Source organism: Xyrauchen texanus, chromosome 6 (genome assembly GCF_025860055.1).
Source record: "Xyrauchen texanus isolate HMW12.3.18 chromosome 6, RBS_HiC_50CHRs, whole genome shotgun sequence".
NCBI classification, from domain to species: domain Eukaryota; kingdom Metazoa; phylum Chordata; class Actinopteri; order Cypriniformes; family Catostomidae; genus Xyrauchen; species Xyrauchen texanus.
In genome coordinates, this window is record NC_068281.1 from 44,646,390 (window position 1) to 44,666,323 (window position 19,934).

General features: G+C 38.9%; 1 protein-coding gene across 1 annotated transcript in view; it reads right to left on the reverse strand.

The window, feature by feature from the left end:
- The window catches only part of LOC127645736 (zinc finger protein 135-like), a 42,975-nt gene that overhangs the window by 13,090 nt on the left and 9,951 nt on the right, over window positions 1–19,934 (reverse strand). Inside the window, exons 4-7 of the mRNA XM_052129398.1 lie at window positions 12,412–12,512; window positions 12,244–12,307; window positions 1,866–2,015; window positions 940–1,089 (exon numbers count right to left, since the gene is read on the reverse strand). Coding sequence (XP_051985358.1) covers window positions 940–1,089; window positions 1,866–2,015; window positions 12,244–12,307; window positions 12,412–12,512 — 465 coding nt within the window. The remainder of the gene's footprint in view (window positions 1–939; window positions 1,090–1,865; window positions 2,016–12,243; window positions 12,308–12,411; window positions 12,513–19,934) is intronic.

Below are 19,934 nucleotides of genomic sequence, written 5' to 3' on the forward strand. Positions count from 1 at the left end.
GGTGGAATCTCCAAACTGCAAAATGTAAGATCTGAATTTAGACTTTGTGCTGAAAACAGACATGCTTCTCAGACGTCTCAGCACAATGACCTATTTCTCAGGAAAACAGCTAATTGCCAACAGCTTTAAACCACTTCCTTAACATACAATAAACCCCCAGTTTGCATGCAAACACTTGGCCACTTGCTGGTACGAAAATTGAACAAGAAGTTAAGCACAGTTGTTGCACATAGCGCTGCACTTTGCGCACTCTAGAATATAGAGCCTGAAATGTTTTATCGTTCAGTGTTTTAAGAACGTTCCCATGTTGTCACTTTGCCATTTTAAATTCCCTGTTTGTGCATGGCCAGTCTCCCATGAGGCAGCAACTGAGGTAAATCTAGATAATTCACCATGTTTTTCAGTTATTGGAGAAAGGCAACTTCAACACGAGTTTCACACAGACCATTTTCATATTTATAAACTTTATAAACTTTAACTATAGTTCATTCATTAATCTGAATCACACACACGAGCAAAATTCTGAAGTTTTTTTCTTCATAATACTTCTTTTATTGTTGATTTTGTATCATATATCTCATGAAAACCACATATAAAATGTAGAAACATTTACCACATGATCAGTGGACTTCTCACAATGATGCTATTTTACTTTAAAATTACAATTGTGAGTTTAAATTACATCACATGACCTCAGGGACTCTATTTTCAATCATTCTCACTGAAATTTGGCCAACTTATTTATTGCTCTTCTCCCCCGCCTCTCAATTAATAATTAACCCACAGGATAAAAAAAAACCTTTGTGGTGTTTATAGACATCAGAAGAGTTATTAGTTCAACAGAAGGAAAGCAAACCAATCACATCTATATTACATTTGTTTTCAATGGCATGAACAACATTGATTCAACATGACAAAGAATAAAGAATGGACACAAACCTCTTTGTTCTTCAGTATCTTCATTTTTCATGACATTTGAACTGCATGATTCTGGATAACTCATGTCCTCACTCTCTTCTTTAATAAACATCATTTTACAATGTTTTATCCCGCAGATCTCAGTTGAAACACCTGGAGTTATTCCTGTTCCTGTAGAAACAAGGATCAGGATGATTCATATCCCACATTTTTTAGACATTCTAGTCATTAAAACTGCAAAACATAAGATTTATTTTTTTGGGTTAAAAATACAAATACAGTGTCCGCAAACACTAGAAAGAAGTACCGATTGTCACATGTTCCGTCTTCAGTTCAGCTCAGTTAAGTAACACTCACACAGTTCAGGATGGCATCGCTGCAGTCTAGATGGATGTTTATCTGTTATCCATTTGGCAAAGTTGTTTACCTGCTATAATGCTTGGATACAGTATTTTGTCGGGTAGGGTTGTCATGCTTTTATGAATCGAACATTACCCATGTGTTTACCATTTGCAATGTATCTACGTTGTTGGAGGAAGTTACTATGCATTGTAACTGATATGTAAGACTTTTTGTAATAGTTATATTGAATATATAAGCATATTATTTTCATGTTTAATAAAGTATTTTTTTATCCCCATCATCATAGCTTTTATGTTTTAGTTTACAGTGTTATTACAGATTCATGTACTTTATCAACTGTGGCTGTACCAGTGTTCACTTTTCCAGTTTATAATTTGAGTCATAGTTTGAAACTTTTGACGAAAAATAGTCAATATTTTTCATGCCATATTTATTAATTCATAAAAAAAATATTTGCTGTTTTCGTCTGATTAAATATAAATTATTAATTAACTACAGACATCAAATGAGTTGAACTGGTTGATATTTTATCACTTCAATCTTAATGAACAGACAATAATAAATATTAATAAATGGACACCAACCTCTTTGTTCCTCAATATCTTCATTTTTCATGACATTTGAACTGCATGATTCTGGATAACTCATGTCCTCACTCTCTTCTTTAATAAACATCATTTTACAATGTTTTATCGCGCAGATCTCAGTTGAAACACCTGGAGTTATTCCTGTTCCTGTTGAAACAAGTCTTCGTTTAGTTTGATGAGAATATTGGCGACATTTATAAACTTGAATCCAAACTTACATATTTATTTAATGCACCGTTTATCCTGTATGCAGTTAGCTCATATTATTCAATGTGGGATGCTGGATATTTCTATTTGATCCAGTGTTCAATCATGCGGCGGTCTATTGTCCTATAATGTAGAATAAACAAAACAACAATGCCAGCTGTTTCTGCAGGTTTACAAGGAACAATAAAGACGGTCATTTACAGGTTTGAATGTCTCTGCAAACGTACGTGTGCTAAACATTATCTAATACGGAAACCTAAAGTGAATGTTTATTATAACTCTGCAAATCTCTCAGAGCGCCGCCATGTTTGAGTGACGTCATACAACAGCATCTCGGAGGTGACAGTCTGAACAGCTTGTCGTGAAAAACGCTTAAAGGGGTCATGACATGAGAAACCAAATTTGCCTTGATCTTTTGGTATATAAGAGGTCTTTGTATCATTAAAACGTCCTGCAAGTTTAATATTTTAAGACGTCCTCCCCATTCTAAACGAATCATTTATTTAATCAAGCTCAAAATACAGCTCGTTCTGGATTCATGGTTAGAAGTGACGTGTCGGTTAGAAGTGACGTAACAGCGTTTGCATATGACCGCCTCCAGCACAAGATAACTACGCTTTAAGCGCAAGACAGCTACGCTCATTTCGTATCGCCGTGCGCCTCACAAGTGTTCAGTCGATGGACAGCGAGCTCTGACAGAGACTACTTGTGCACAGGAAAATTACGATGCCACACAGATGTGCTGTTCCTGGCTGTGGTCAAACAAAACCTCTGAATAAGCTGCCGAAAGATCCAGACGTCAGGGAAAAATGGATGCAGTTTATTTTTTGCGGACGTCCCAGTCACGGCAGTGTTAACTTAAGCGTTTGTTCTGTACATTTTAAGGATGACTGTTTTGAGAACAAATCTCAATATGATGCTGGCTTTGCCAGAAAACTGTTGCTCAAAGATAAGTCCGTGCCGACTATTCTGGGAACAACGACGACGCAAACTGTAAGTAATCTATTTTAAACTTTAAACTACTTTTTAAAGCGCAATTTCATTCATTATGAATAATCACAGTGTTTTTACTTAGTTTACATTGCAAGAGCCATCGCTTCGCATGCATCACTCGCTACTAAACAGTTACGCTGAATCCGCAAATGTTCTGGCTGGGGGCGTCAATAATTGATACATAGGCACTGACGTTAGCCAATCATAACAGTGGGCGTTAACACTGAAGTCTTAAATGGAAAACGCCCCCAAAACAGACTGTTTGAATCAGAGGATGAGAAACAGGGTGGGAAAAGGTCATAAATCACTAGATTTTAAAAGTTTTTCTTAAAAAAAAAATATATTAATACTATAATTGCACCTAAGGGAACATAATAATACAATAAAAAAACCCATGTCATGACCCCTTTAACATGTACGTACTAGAGGGCATGGGCCTTACAATGAAACCCGACCCGAGACCGTATGGCCCGGCCCGAACAATACAGTCAGATTATAAACCCGAATCTGAAATATCTTTATCACTATCTTTATCATTTCTTCTCCTAGCAAGTGCTATTGCAATAAGCTGTATTTTATGAAAGCATATAGGCAACATTCAAAATAGTATTTAAAATGCAAAGATACAGATTTACCAAGACAAGGCAGATCCTCAGTACACTAGAACATAACGGAAAAAAGCATCACCTTACCGTTTATGTGCTGAAATTTCACCTGCTGCAGAACAATCTGGAATCCTTTGAAACAACTGAACAGTCCTCTCTATGTGATTTGAACGTGTTTAAATGTTGAATCTTTGTGACAACTGTGCAAAAAAAAAATCTAGATGCAGCGCAAATAATGAAACAAAGCGCAGCTGTCTCTACATGCTTTGTTTTTTTGAACAATTTGAAGTTCTTCTTAACTTGTCATGGTGTTTAAAATATGCCAGTCCTGCGCGAGATGCTCAAAGACATTCATCCAGAATGTGTTTAAACAATGGGGAAACAGAACAGACGTGCGAAAAACACGTTTGTTGTGAACGGCCCCTAACTCGCGCATGTCTGAGTGAGAGTGCATGAGTGAAACAAGTTCAGTAGGCCTGTTTATTTTTCACATCATATCTCTATCAAAATATCTTTGTTTGTGTTCCACAGAAGAAAGAAAGTCACACAAGTTTCAGTTGGCAACCCTGACTCAGGCTGTCATATGCATTAGATGCACATGAAGTGAAGCTCTTCTTGGTTCATAAAGAGCTCTTATCTTGATGGACCTTGATTTGTGCACAGGGTCATTGTCATAGCACACAATGGACTAAAAGCAATTCTAAATTTTTTTTTTTTTACATCACACAGCTCAAGATGAAGCTTAGAAAAATGACCTTTTACTACAGTAGCCTGCTGTGGCAGTATCATGGTACAGTGATGGTAAAACTACGGTACTTTGGCAATATACCATGGTATTTACACGTTGCTCCAAAGTACATGTCTAATAAACATGGAAGTGCCTTTTTAATTTTTATTACTTTAATGTGCTTTTGAGTAATTAAGGGCATAGCCAGGAAATTACTTTTAGGTGGGCCTCAATTAAAATGGATGGGCCAAATTTTCCAGGTGAATTTTCTCTGATATTCTGCCCACCCAAAGTAGACCCAGACCCACCTTGGCCCATCCTTGGCTACTCCACTGTGTGTAATGTAAGTATTTTGATTCACTTTTGGTTGAAGAATGTCTTTACAGATGGTATTCATTCACACGCATATGTTCATGACAAATGATAAACGCATTTGCAGTTTTTGTTTCAATTGGTTGTAGGTAAATATCTCTTCATCCAGCATTAAATTCTTCTAATGCATCCCGTTAGTGTTTTACTGAGTGAAGTTTCCAAATGATTTAATGAGGTATTTAAGGCAACATAATGTAAGATTGTTTTGTTAGAAATGAACAAAATTTCATTAATGAGCAAGTACACCAACAATCCATCTTCCAAACCATGTTTTTGCCTTACCCTGATTCACTATGATAAACGTAAAATAATTTTAAAATGTTATAGCTGTCAGGACGGATTTGGTGGGAAATGTCCTACATCCATCAGTCTTCTGTGCGTGTTAATGTCATGTCCGTAAATAAATAAAAGAAGGTCCAGCTATACAGCACGTGTATATGTGAGGTGATAGGTGTGGTGGTGGTAGTTTTAATCCGAAAGCTTGTAGGAAAAACACATGAGCAACATTGACATTTACATTTATTCATTTGGCAGACGCTTTTATCCAAAGCGACATACAAAATAGGAAAACATAAGCAAATAATCTTAAGGAGACAGTGGTACAAAACTGCATATTACAAAGTTTCACTAGCATCAGAATAGTATTCAAAACATATACAAGTGCAATTTATTTATTTATTTTTATTGACTAGTTAAGTGATTTTGGAAAAGATGCATTTTAATTTGTTTTTTGAAAACAGAAATTGAGTCAGCTTCACGGATTGAATTGGGAAGGTCATTCCACCAACGCCGTACGATGAAGCTGAAAGTCCGAGAAAGTGTTTTGGTGCCTCTTTGTGTTAGTACAACAAGGCGATGTTCCTTAGCCAAACGCAGGCTTTTAGTGGGTGTGTAGCTCTGCAGAAATGATTGTAGGTATGCTGGAGCAGACCCAGTGACTATTTTGTATGCCAGCAGTTTCAGAGCCTTGAATTTGATACGTGCATCAACCGGTAGCCAGTGGAGAGAGACCAGGTATGGTGTAACATGTGCTCTCTTTGGTTCATTAAAGACCAGACATGCTGCTGCATTCTGGGTCATTTGCAGAGGTCTAATTGCACATGCAGGGAGGCCTGCAATGAGAGCGTTACAGTAGTCCAGTCTAGTTATGACAAGTGACTGAACAAACAGTTGTGTGTAATGTTCAGAGAGGAAGGGTCTTATCTTCCTGATGTGTGTAAATCTACATGATCTTGCAGTCTTTGAGATGTGGTCTGTGAAATTCAGTTTGTTTGAATGGTTATGAATGCTACCTTTTGAAGGCGTTACTGTAGTCGAACCCAACTGCATGGTGATGTTGTGACATTGGCCATGGATCATTCAAAATGGTAACCTGCCATTTTCAAAATGAAGAAAACTTAAAACGAAAAGAGTCTGCAAGCAAAAATGGAAAGTGACAGAGTCCATAATAAAACATGAAACAACATAGGATTGTTTTTTTCAGAGGTGGCGACAACTCTGAGATCTGAAAGGTTTTAAAACTGATCCAGAGATGGAGTTTTTCTTGCTCGACAGGTAAGATATTTTATTGGACCAATAGTTAGCCAGGTAGCTCTCATAACATGGTAGATCATTAGCTCGCATTAGCATCTAATGGGGCATTTTATTGTGGATTGTGTACTGCAATGCTTGATTTCATTAACAAGGAACAGGGCCGCCGCTGATATGATATGAGCTGCGAAGCGATCATCTGTGTTCCGCAACTGCTTTTGGGTCCTTGAATAACGTATAACGTGCGAGTAAGGTTTGTGGTGCCCTCCTAGAGTAAGATGATGCCCCCCTAGGGAGTTGGTTCCCAACGGTAACTGTGAAATCTGCCTATAGGGAATGGCGGTACTGACGAGGAAGGACCATGGACATTTTTTTTACTTTATGTCGGTAACAATGCAAATCTCGAAACAAGTTACTACCTTATATTTGCCTGCTTGCTAAGTTATAACAGATTCCACCGTTTGACTTTCTGATATGACTAGCAATTGTTGTCTCATGTCAGCATTGCCTAACTTTTGTAATACTATTTATTTTAAAACAATTGTTTTCAATAAGTCAAAACAACAGCAAAAGCTAATTACCTGCTAATAAGACATATTTTTCAGATATCCCTATTTTTCTTTATATTTTTTATTTTTTTGAGGGGAGGGCGAGTTTTGTTGTTAATAGTGACATTCACTCTGATAAGTTGATCATCTCTATGCATTGTTACACCGGTGGTATTCAAACAATCAGATTCACCAGGAGAGCAGAGCAAAGCCCAACTGACGTAATTACCAAAACAATGTTCCTCTGCAATTAACTTGCAGTTCTATGCTTTAACCGCTAGATGGCCAAAAGTTACATAGTGTAGATTTAACCACTGGAGTCATATTTTATCTTATCGTTTTAAGGATGGTATTATAAAGAGATGTGGATGGAGTGGGCAGTCAGAGAATAGCTTAAAAAATAAGATGTGGACATAATTTCTGATTATTTGATTAATTAATGAATACATTTTTTTTTATTTATTCAAATTTGTTTTTTAAACCATAAAAAGAAAATATGACGATCTGCACATGTATCAAAATAATCCAAAATTTATATCAGGCTATGCAGGTGGTCAACAGGGCTTTTCAAGAATGACAGAGCAAAACATGGACACACTGACATCAAAGAATGTGAAACTCGGACTGGAAAATGGTAAATGAACACATTCAAGCTGGGAATTTATTTTCCGTTGAAGCTTTTTCAAAGGTTTCTGGGCCTCATGGCCTCCTCAGCAGCAGTCACTCCACTGGGACTACTGGGAATGAGACCTCTTTAGTGCTGGATAAGATCAAAGGTGCCTCATCATTCATGGCAAACAACACCAAGGGGGAGTTTGATCATGCCCAATGAAAAACTTGCTACATCAGCTTCTCATCTGGTGCAAGAAAAATCTATCGATTCATGCATGTTCTGGTCCACCTGAACCACAGCGCTGATTTGTTCTCGTGATAGGGTGTTAGACAAGAAGAATGGAGACTTCACCCTCAGACAGTTCTGATGATATTGGATCAATTCAGGGAAGTCGAAATAGATCTATTTGCATCCCTGGAGACCATGCATTGTTGCCTGTGGAACTCCATGACTCATGTTCCGCTGGGCATGACTCATGCTCCACAAAAGGCCAGCGGGATGCAAGTATGCATTTCCTCCTGTCCACTTCAAGTTTTCTGCAAAATTTATGAGGATAGATACTGTACTGCTTGTTGTGCCTGAATTACACAACTGACTATGGTTCCCGGAGTCAACAGAGCTCTTGGATGCCCCGCATGTAGGATTCCACTGAGCAGGGATCTGCTCAAGCAGGAAGGTGCCATGATTTGGCATCCACATCTGGAATTGCGGAAACTTCACGTCTGGCCCCTGAAATGTCTGACGCAAACTGGCTCTCACAACCGTATTACAGGCCAGAGCCCCCTCAAAGAGATGTTTATACACCTTGAAATTGTGAGTGTTCGCTGATTAGTGTTCCTCTCGAGGCAAGGAGCTTTAATGCACTGTACAGCATATACATCACTTTCTGTATGAGTGTTTGGACACAGGTTTTATCCCTTCAGTGCATAAAGTCTCTGCCACTGTGATAGAACCCAGATACTCCGCATTGGGCAGTCTGTCAATAGGCACACATACTTTGATTGTGAAATTCTTGCATGGTACGAGGCAGTTGAGACCTTGCCTCATTACTGCTCCAGTTTGGAACTTGGCGCTCGTGTTAAAAGCACTCACTGGCTGTTGACTCGAGATCTGCTGTCCTGGGATCAGTGTACTGTTGTCTCAAGAACTGCTGTAAACGACTCAGTATACTGTTGACTCAAGAGCTGCTGTCCTGGGATCAGTGTACTGTTGACTAGAGGTCTGTTGCGACCGGATCATCTTCATACGTTGATAAAATGGTAATACAATCAAGTCATACATATATGTCCAGTATGCTTTATTTGTGATATGTTCTGCTGTTCAGTAAAATACACTAGAAACATACATTTCACCTTCCCTTAATGACACGGCCATAGGCGGAAATCGCAGGGGGTCGGGGGGGTCAGGACCCCCCCTATCTGAGGGTTGTCCCCCCCTAAAATATCATTAAAACATGTGTATTGTAAATAATATAATGACATATTCTTAAAATAATTGTTTAAGAAATTAAATAATACAAATGCAAACGGGGCAACAACAAAAAAAAAAACCTTGGTGTCCCCTTCAAAAATTGCTCTTGATAATTGTTATGTTTATTGTCTCCCCCAACATTTTGATGAAATTTTCGCCCCTGGACACGGCACTTCCAAAAGAGGTGATTCTCAGTTCAATGTACGATACTGTTGACTCGAGAACGGTTATGAGCAACTTATTGTACTGTTGGCTCATGACGCAAACTGTTTCAAATGGTTCAGTCACCAAAGTGTTACCAAAAGTCTACTGAATTTTTGTTGTAACACTGTTTACTAGCTATAGCAAGCCAGTTGATAAGTCACTTATAGTCAGTTAAATATCCTGACTGAAATTGTTCATATATTCAATTTCTCTGTAGAAATTAACATAGTTGGGAGGACACTATCTTTTCTAGTATTTTTAACATAAACAGGTGATTTGAAATCAGTCTATAATTAGGCAATTCTCTAGGAATTGAGAATAACTGCCATTTTAAAGTTTCTTGGGACATGTATTAAGGATAGCGAGTTAATAATGTTTAGAAGAAATTCTAAGATTACTGGGAATACCTCTTTTAAGAGCTTAGTTGGGATTGTATCTAACATATACACTCACCTAAAGGATTATTAGGAGCACCATACTAATACTGTGTTTGACCCCCTTTCGCCTTCAGAACTGCCTTAATTCTACATGGCATTGATTCAACAAGGTGCTGAAAGCATTCTTTAGAAATGTTGGCCCATATTGATAGGATAGCATCTTGCAGTTGATGGAGATTTGTGGGATGCACATCCAGGGCACGAAGCTCCCGTTCCACCACATCCCAAAGATGCTCTATTGGGATGAGATCTGGTGACTGTGGGGGCCATTTTAGTACAGTGAACTCATTGTCATGTTCAAGAAACCAATTTGAAATGATTCGAGCTTTGTGACATGGTGCATTATCCTGCTGGAAGTAGCCATCAGAGGATGGGTACATGGTGGCCATAAAGGGATGGACATGGTCAGAAACAATGCTCAGGTAGGCCGTGGCATTTAAACGATGCCCAATTGGCACTAAGGGGCCTAAAGTGTGCCAAGAAAACATCCCCCACACCATTACACAACCACCACTAGCCTGCACAGTGGTAACAAGGCATGATGGATCCATGTTCTCATTCTGTTTATGCCAAATTCTGACTCCACCATCTGAATGTCTCAACAGAAATCGAGACTCATCAGACCAGGCAACATTTTTCCAGTCTTCAACTGTCAAATTTTGGTGAGATCTTGCAAATTGTAGCCTCTTTTTCCTATTTGTAGTGGAGATGAGTGGTACCCGGTGGGGTCTTCTGCTGTTGTAGCCCATCTGCCTCAAGGTTGTGCATGTTGTGGCTTCACAAATGCTTTGCTGCATACCTTGGTTGTAACGAGTAGTTATTTCAGGCAAAGTTGCTCTTCTATCAGCTTGAATCAGTCGGCCCATTCTCCTCTGACCTCTAGTATCAACAAGGCATTTTCGCCCACAGGACTGCCACATACTGGATGTTTTTCCCTTTTCACACCGTTCTTTGTAAACCCTAGAAATGGTTGTGCGTGAAAATCCCAGTAACTGAGCAGATTGTGAAATACTCAGACTGGCCCGTCTGGCACCATCAACCATGCCACGCTCAAAATTGCTTAAATCAACTTTCTTTCCCATTCTGACATTCAGTTTGGAGTTCAGGAGATTGTCTTGACCAGGACCACACCCCTAAATGCATTGAAGCAACTGCCATGTGATTGGTTGATTAGATAATTGCATTAATGAGAAATTGTACAGGTGTTCCTAATAATCCTTTAGGTGAGTGTATTTAGATTTTTTGATAAGTTTTGTTAGCTCTTCATGACCTATGACAGCGAAGGATTGAAGTTGCTTGTAAGCAAAATTATGAGACACTGTTTTCTGAGGTGCTGTGACAGTTGAAAATTGGACAGTTCAAATTTTATTTCTGATTATTTCAATTTTATCAGTAAAGAAATTCATAAAGTCATTATTATTGTGCAGTGAAGGAATATCTGGTTCCGTTGATGCTTAATTCCTAACTAATTTAGCCACAGTTTTGAATAAACACATATGATTGTTGTGGTTATTTTCTGTGAGTTTGCTTAAATATGTTGACCTGACAGCTTTTAATCTGTAGACACTATGCTTCCATGTCCGGCCGCCTCGTGAAACTGTAGCTAGTAGCAGTGTTTGATTGTTCTAGGCATCCAACTGGAAATGCCCCAAAGTATACTCCAGACATCTACATTTGGAACCATCTGGGAAGGCAAATGAAGCTCTGTAAGGACACGGAGAGATGGTCCAGGTCCTTTTGGTGGCTGGAACGAACAGATCCCTTATTCATGCCAGTGCCACCAGGAATGCTGCTCTGCCTTGGCGGGAGGTCTTCTGCCGTGACAAGGGCTCCTTAGGGCCGCAATCTTGCGTCTTGGCCAAGGCCACTGGGACCTCAATGGAGGCTCCATGTCCATCTTCTTAGGTGTGGGGCAAGAGGTTTTTGTATGCTAGCGACTGTTTCTGAGCTAACTGGAACCTTTCAAGGCACTTATGGTGAGAATTTGGGGCATCCAACAGCATAGCTTTGTCTTTGTCACACATCTATGAGTAATTAAGCCAGATATGCGGTTCCGCAGACACCAGGCTACCCATCGAAATGCTGATGGATTGAATAGGGAATTTGGTAGACTGGAGTGGCATATCAGTGGCACGGCACCGTTCCATGAAGGACTCTGGAGTCTGGCCCATATGCATCCATTTAACATAGCAGGTCAGCCTGGTAAGCTTGCCAAATCCACCGCTACATAGGCTTTTCCCAAGAATGCAGATGTTAACCTGCAGGGTTTGGATGGGTGCGCAGGTCTGGTCTTCCATGCTGGGATAGAGGAGGGACACAAGTGGGTTGCTACTGCCTCTTCCACCAGGGGAATCACAATATACCAATGCTGCCCAACGCAGTCCATAATCATATAGAATGCGGCCCCTGAGACGAGTGTTCGCGCAGAGTACAGCGAATGCCACGTCTTGGTGAGCTGTTCGTGCAGCTCTGGGAAGAATGGGACAAGTTGGCGGGACACAGAATCACACTGGCTCAGATAAACCTGATCATTGAGCTAAGAACTCTAATTTGAGCTTCTGGACTGCTTAAGAGAGGGCCTGGGACAGCTTTAGAGACTAATGCACAGTTTTCATCTCCTCTGAGAGATATACTGGTGAGATCATCAACTGACTGCATCCAGGCCTCACCTTCAGGCACCATAATGGACATATTGTTCCTGTCTTTGAAATAACTGCCGAACCTGGTGGTGGCCTGCATGGCAATATTTAGGCGCAGATCATCACAGGTGTAATCCACAGATGAAGATGTTTGAGGGGTGGTGAGGATGGGCACAAGACTTGCGCTGGTGAAATTACCTCAAACTCTCCAAGCTCATCATCCAGCCCTCGCACACCTATCTTATGTGATCCGTAAGTAGCCACAAAAGGAGTATGGTTGGAGGGGATTGGCATCGTCTCTTAGAAATAGGGTGAAAAGGTACATAATTGTGTGAGTGCAAAGTTTGTGCAAAACCTGATGCTCCATGTTGTCCAGCATCATTTGTGAATGTTTCACAGAGAATCTTAAACAGAAATAAGAAAACTGACCTCTTGTACAAACAGATTCTACACAGTTTATGTCACAAATTTGCAGCATTGTGCATATACATCAAAAGTTGTGCTTCAAATCATGGTTGTACCTATAAGACTGCAATGTCAAGATTTACAGTGAAAAGGGAGTTACATTTTGGTCTGTTTCTCACCCAAAGCTAATCGTATTGACTAAAATAATTCAGACAGATTGCTCCCTGCTAACCCTTATCTGAATAGTAGTTTTGTTTAGTCCCTCTAGATCTGCATACACTTAAAGTAACACTATTCTCATCAATTGGGAGTGACTAATACTATCTGGATAGGCCAACCTAGTTTCCTATATTCTTTTAAACTGGAATAATATTATTGGTAATCAGAGGTAATGATTAACACTATTTAGAAAGGTCAACCAACATTACGTTGTTCTAAATTATGATTATATTTAGTCTCTACAGTCTAGGTAAACTTATTTAATGCCAAATAGTTAGTCAGAAATAGTGATGGGAAGTCTGATTCATTTCTGCAAAAGTTTTTTTTGGAAAGTTTGTGTCCATGAACCAGTTCTAAAATGTATTCAGTGGTTCTTTTACATCACGTAATGACGTCACTAGTATGTACTTCTAACATCGTAGAGACACGGTTTTCATGCTCAAACATTTATATAAAGCCGTATGTGAACGAATATTGCTGATTATTAACTTTTATTCAGTTAAGTTATAATATTAATTGTGTTTAATATTATTAGTGTTGACAATACCTAAAGTACCTAAGTACCCAATACAGACACTAATGTACAAACGCGGATATGTTCTGCATGCCTAAAGAGAATAAACTATTCTCAGTCAGCTCACTGCCATGATTCAAGTTATAACAATTTAAAATATTTAACATTTCCAGTACATTTTGTTTTTCAATAAAGAAACTTACATTTTGCCCCTGTTCAAGTCCTAGATTCACGCATGCTCATAGTACCAGCAGCTCACTCATCAGTCACTTCAGTAATCCTCTGCAAACTTTGACAGTTCGTGGAACCAGCTCATTCGGCACTATTTGAGTCAGACACCACTGTAGAGATGAGTTTCGACAATGCCTGTACATTTGATACCTTCACTTCGAACGGGTTCTTTGATTCAAAATCCGGTCTAGTAACTCATAAAAGCCGCCAGCCTGTATGAGTCCAAATCGCTCATTTCGAACTCGGTCCCAGGCTAATTGTCATCTGCATTTAGTTTAGTTTTAGAATGTTGTTGCTGATACATACAGTAATTTAATGAAAATTAGATTCTATCTATTAAAATAGATTTCTTGAAAATATCCTTCACTGTTCGCTACACAATTCATTAAGCCTAATAAAAAAATACAAACACATTTAGAAAACGAATATATTATTAATCATTTGTGTTAATAATATCACTGAGTAAAAATGCCTGCTTAAGTCTCAAGACCTTCATTTGCAAATATTTTTCAATTATTAAAAAATAATACATTAACAAACATCTGTAGGTTTATAAATGTTTTATTCGGCTACAGCCATTAGCATCTCATCACATAGCAAGTCCTTGGTAATCCTCAGCTAATTTTGACAGTCATTGGGACTGGCTCATTTGGTCTTTTTTGGGTCAGACAGATCATGGTCAATTTATTTAAAGAGAACATTTAAAAACAACAAGTGTATATCGAAGTCCTGTACATGGGCAAATAAACAATGAATTAAGGTTTGATTGACATTAAAAACAATAAACAATACCATATACATTCATACAAAAGCCAAAGAATTTAGATATGTCTGCAGATGTGATTTCAAAATGTGAAGTGTATCTAATGTCCAGAAGTAGGTAATTCCATTGTCTAGGGCCAACTACGGAGCAGGCACAATCAACTTTAAATTTTAAGCATGAGCATGGTGTATATGAAGAAGTTGTTTATCAGAGGATCTGAGAGTCCTGGAGGATTGTTGATGACTAAGGAGTTCTAAGAGATAAGATGGGGTTAAACAATTAATAGCTTTAAAAACAAATAACAAAATATTTAAATGAATCCTGTATTGGACTGGTAACCAGTGAAGAGATACTAGAATGGATTAAATACTTTCCTTCATCCTTGTTCTAGTCAGCAACCTCGCAGCTGCATTTTGGACTAACTGCAAGTGATATAATAATTAATGACTAAGACCCATGTACAGTGCATTACAATAATCAAGTCTGGATGAGATGAAGGCATGGAGGAATAACTATCTCAAAATACTTAAATGAGAGCCATGGTTTTAATTTAGCAATCAACCTGAGCCACAGCACTTATTTGTTTTTCAAAATGTAGAGCCGTGTCAAAGATCACTCCCAAGTTTTTAGTAAAGGGGTGAACCCTGAGACGGTCGTTAGATTGCTAGTTGTGATGAGCCAGGCGAGGAATGAGGATCAATACAGCTTTATTAACAAAAAATAAACAAACTAACTCAGAATTAGGGCTGGGTATCAAGATCGATACATTTTAGGCACTGACCAAATTGCCTCTAAACAATCGAGAATCGAAAAATGTCTTGTCGTTCGGTACCAAATTTCGATACCTAAGGGGTTAATTTCGTCAATGTCAGTGATAAGCATGTAGCATGCTAGATGTGCCCAAATCTAAATTGTCAGTGATTGGCTGTGTTTAGGCATCAAGGAAAAACACATAATAGTTTATGCCGGTTATTATGGGCTGAAATATGTGCCACCAGAAACTGAATTTGAACCATTTATATTTGAATTTGAATGGCTAAACTTGAATAATTGCATTGAAAAACTGAATTTGAATCACATAATTTGAAATTGTATTGTTTAATTAAAATTGAATTTATTCAAAAACTGAATCTGAATTGTATCTTTTGAAATTGAATTTATTCGTTTGGAACTGAAGTCCAATAAAATTTGATCCTCACTGAAAATTAAACTCTCTATATATCTTCACATTCACTTCTCACAATTCAGATTCAGTTCTCAAATTCAATTTCAAGTTACTGAGACAGACATCCGGGTAGTTGGAGGATGAAGGAAGAGCAATCGAGCGCAGATCGATAGATAGCGTTCATTGGCGCACAGGACTCCTCTTGGGCCAATCAGCACCAATGTTTTGGAGCACAGTACGTTACCCGCCATGAAACAAAGAAGAAGTGCTTGCCTGACCACCACCATGGATTCGGCTGGGACAAATACGGTAATGATTTTTTTTTTACGATCTAACGATCTTTTGTTTAACTGTTGTTAATGTTATAGCTATTTTGTAGAAACAGGGAAATTAAATCTTTCTCCGACGTTGCAAACAGTAGCTATAATCCCACGTTTTATGGTAGCCTACTAGCTCTTGTAACAACATTTTTGCCTGGTGTTTATTATTTCTAAGCGTTTGCCTCTTCCTCCGGTGAAAATGTTGTTGCAAACGTAGCTAGTGTTAGCCGCCGCCAAGTAGACTGGTCATGTCTTCAGTGTGATTTTTTTCCCGATAACTTCTCCTCGTGGTTGTCATTGTCAGAGTAACGTTACTGCTTACTGAGAGGGAGAGAGAGAGAGTAGTAAGCGTGTAAGTTGTGTGTCGCTGTGTTTGGCAGGTGCTAGCATAATGTAAGGCCATAAACTTCAGGGCAATTACACCATAGCACTAGCCCTATTCATTTGAATTGAATGCATAAGTTAGTTAATTCCGTTTGACTAGAACACAAAAATAGCACATTTACACTTCGAAGAAAGCGATACAGCTTCCTGCACAACAGAGCAGTGCAAGTGGCTGATGCCATCACATGTAAAAAGGTAAGGTGACACTGTATTTTTTGGACACTGTAACTGTAGGCTAAATTATGATGTTAAATTAATGTTTATATTGTGCCCCTTTGGTTACTTAATCAGGCAGATTGCTTGTCTTCATCTAGCCTACATTTCATCTTCTTTTAGGGGATTTTCATTATATTCCATCATACCTAATGTTGGGGATTATTAAATTATTTCTATTCTATATTCTGCCTTAACATGTGTAGCTTGTGACAATGTGGTCAGTCACAATTTCCCTGTTGGACAAAGAGAAGCTAAGACAGCAAAGACCCACATAAACACAGTTTGGCATCTCAATCCTGTGATGATAGCCTTACCTGTTTTGCTCACAGCCATAGGATAAACGCCAGATTTATACTGCATATAGATATGTTATGGTTATGGACCACAGAAATGTGGACTTAATGATCTTCTTTGTGTTAACTTATTTTCAGATTCCTGCTGCTCCAGTAGCTCTGATCGACTTCTCTGCTAAAGCCAAAAAAAAAAAGCTTGACCGTTCTATTGATGGCAGGACAACTGAAAACCAGGTTGGGAAATCACTTTCATGCCCAAGAGTGAAGAGAGGGTCAGAAACATATGCTAGTTTTTTTGAGACTTTAAGCAAAAACTGTCCAAGGAGTGCAGCACTGATGGCTAGGGAGCCTTACTACAAAGAATTCATCCCCAAATCTAGTATGCTTCCTAAAACTGTTCTTGAATACAGAACACCAGAGACTCTGCAGCTACCCCCCAAAGAGCTTGGAGAGCTATGCCAGGTATTCCACCTAGAAGAGCTCATCATGTCCCAGGTCCAGGCTGTAGAGAGGGCAACTCGAAGTCAGAGCGCAAGCAGGATTTGGTTTAGGCAAAGAGCTGGACACATAACTGCTTCCAAGCTGAAACAAGCTATTAAGACCAACCCCCAGCAACCATCCAAGAGCTTGATCAAGGCCATATGCTACCCAGAAGCATATAGGTTCACCACAGCCGCTACAAGGTATTTAGGGTTTGAATTAGGGTAAGGCAGAGGTAAGGCCTCGTGTAAACAGTGTTTATGTCCAGAAAAAGAAACACTGACAACAGAGGGTATAATTTGGATAAAAAGAAGCTTGTCTATTAAGTAAATGTATCTTACTGGTGGAATATTAAATGAAATGTATAGTAACACATTGCTTTGGTGCACGTTAGTTATTAGTTATAGGGTTATAAGACTATGGTTATGCAGGAGTAGAACTAAGTATAGGGGTTAGGGAAATGGCATTTAAATCACTGAACTGGCTCTACACATCCAATACTAAGTAATCATTTCCTTTTCATGTTTTGCATGTGTACTGTGTACAGTTATGGATGCAAACATGAAGCACAAGCCAGAGGAGTCTATGAGAAGCTGATGGGTCGGGAGCATGCAGGCTTCTCCTGTATGGACAGTGGTCTCTGGCTGAACCCCAAGTGGCCATACATGGGGTCCTCCCTGATGGGATTGTTGCTTGTGACTGTCACGGAACTGGCATCTGCAAGATTAAGGTAATATTACAGTCTCTGTTGTAGTAAAGTCCCTAAATCTCGAGACTGAGTCGTGTCTCAAGTCCTAAACTGAGCAAAAAGGCAGAAAATATATTTGTTAATCTATTGTTCACGTGTCCTTCTCTCTGTGATTTTAGTGTCCACACTCTGACCAAGATGAAGCCAATCTGCGCTTGTGTGCTGGGGAAAAGGGCTTCTGCCTCATCAATGATGGGGATAATGTCATGCTGGACCGGACTCATGACTACTACTACCAAGTTCAGGGACAGCTTCACATTGTAGATGCTGAGTACTGTGATTTTGTTGTGTGGAACCACAATGACATTTTTGTTGAAAGGATTTTGCCCGATCTTGAACTTTAGGATGATGTTAGGCTTTTTTAGAAACGGTATACTTCCAGAAATACTGGGACAGCAAGTTACAAACTCACATGTGTAATGTAATGAAAGGATCCAGGCACTCTTGAAAGTGGGCTGTGTGATATTGCTGTTATATCAATACGGTTGTATGAGACAAGATTACATTTTGACTATTGTTATGAGTGTGGTCTTTGTGAGTTCTGGCTGTTGTATAATTTAAATGAAAAGATTAAATGCCATTGAGAAGACAGAATTATACATGGTGGTTTATTTACAAGATTAGATTTTTCAACAGTTGTTATAATAACAAGAACATGGTGTGCAATAACAGATTAGAATCCATTTCATTACATATAATACATATAACCTGTACAATTGGACTAGTGGATAAAAGTATTACACTTGTTGAAAACATACTAACAGACTGATATGTGTCGGGGCTCAGGTAGTACTACTCCATGTCCTCTTACTTATCATCATCAGAGCCAAGAAGCAGGGATCAGGTATTGGACACTACATGTGTGAGGGCTCAGGTACTGGACTGACTGATTATTATCCCTCTCCCTCCTCCTTACTCCAATGGGACAATAGACTCCGAAAGATTAGACAAGCGCTAGGACAACCTAAAAAGCCCCAATCAAGTCCATATTAGACTACCGGTAACTTAATAAGCATTACTAAGTAAATGAGCATTTAATGACAACCTAATGCTATATAAACACAGACACAAAAAACACGTTGGCTAGCTAACATACCTCCGACGAAGTGGTCGCTGCAGACACGGGCATTAACAGACTCTGCTCCTCCCGACCGCAGACGTACGTTAAAAATCAACTTTTACGGCGTTGTTCTGTGAGCTTTTACATTTCTCACCTTTATGAGTGACAATCTTCGGTACTCTATAAAAACCCTTTCCCTTTCTCGATTAGAACGATTGGAGCAGCCGTAAACTACACAAAACATTGGCATTTTGCCAGACGGCAGATCCTCAGCTATTTCACTTCCTGCCCTCCATCTGAATTGCGCGCCTCGCGATGCAGCAGCGTGACGCCACGTGAAACCAACCTATGAACGCTATCTATCGATCTGCGCTCGATTGCTCTTCCTTCATCCTCCAACTACCCGGATGTCTGTCTCAGTAACTTGAAATTGAATTTGAGAACTGAATCTGAATTGTGAGAAGTGAATGTGAAGATATATAGAGAGTTTAATTTTCAGTGAGGATCAAATTTTATTGGACTTCAGTTCCAAACGAATAAATTCAATTTCAAATGATACAATTCAGATTCAGTTTTTGAATAAATTCAATTTTAATTAAACAATACAATTTCAAATTATGTGATTCAAATTCAGTTTTTCAATGCAATTATTCAAGTTTAGCCATTCAAATTCAAATATAAATGGTTCAAATTCAGTTTCTGGTGGCACATATTTCAGCCCATAGGTTATGCCCAGAGACGGGGTTCACAGGTGAGACTGTAGTGTGTATGCGTCCTGTAATAGCAATTTTCAGAGGTTAATAAAAACAGCATCAAAAGTGTAAGAAAACTTTCAGGAGGCAAATTGTAATAAAGAGAAAAGGTTTATTCTTCTGAGGATTCTTTTCACAAACCGCAGCTACCGCAGCTGGAAAAGATCGAAA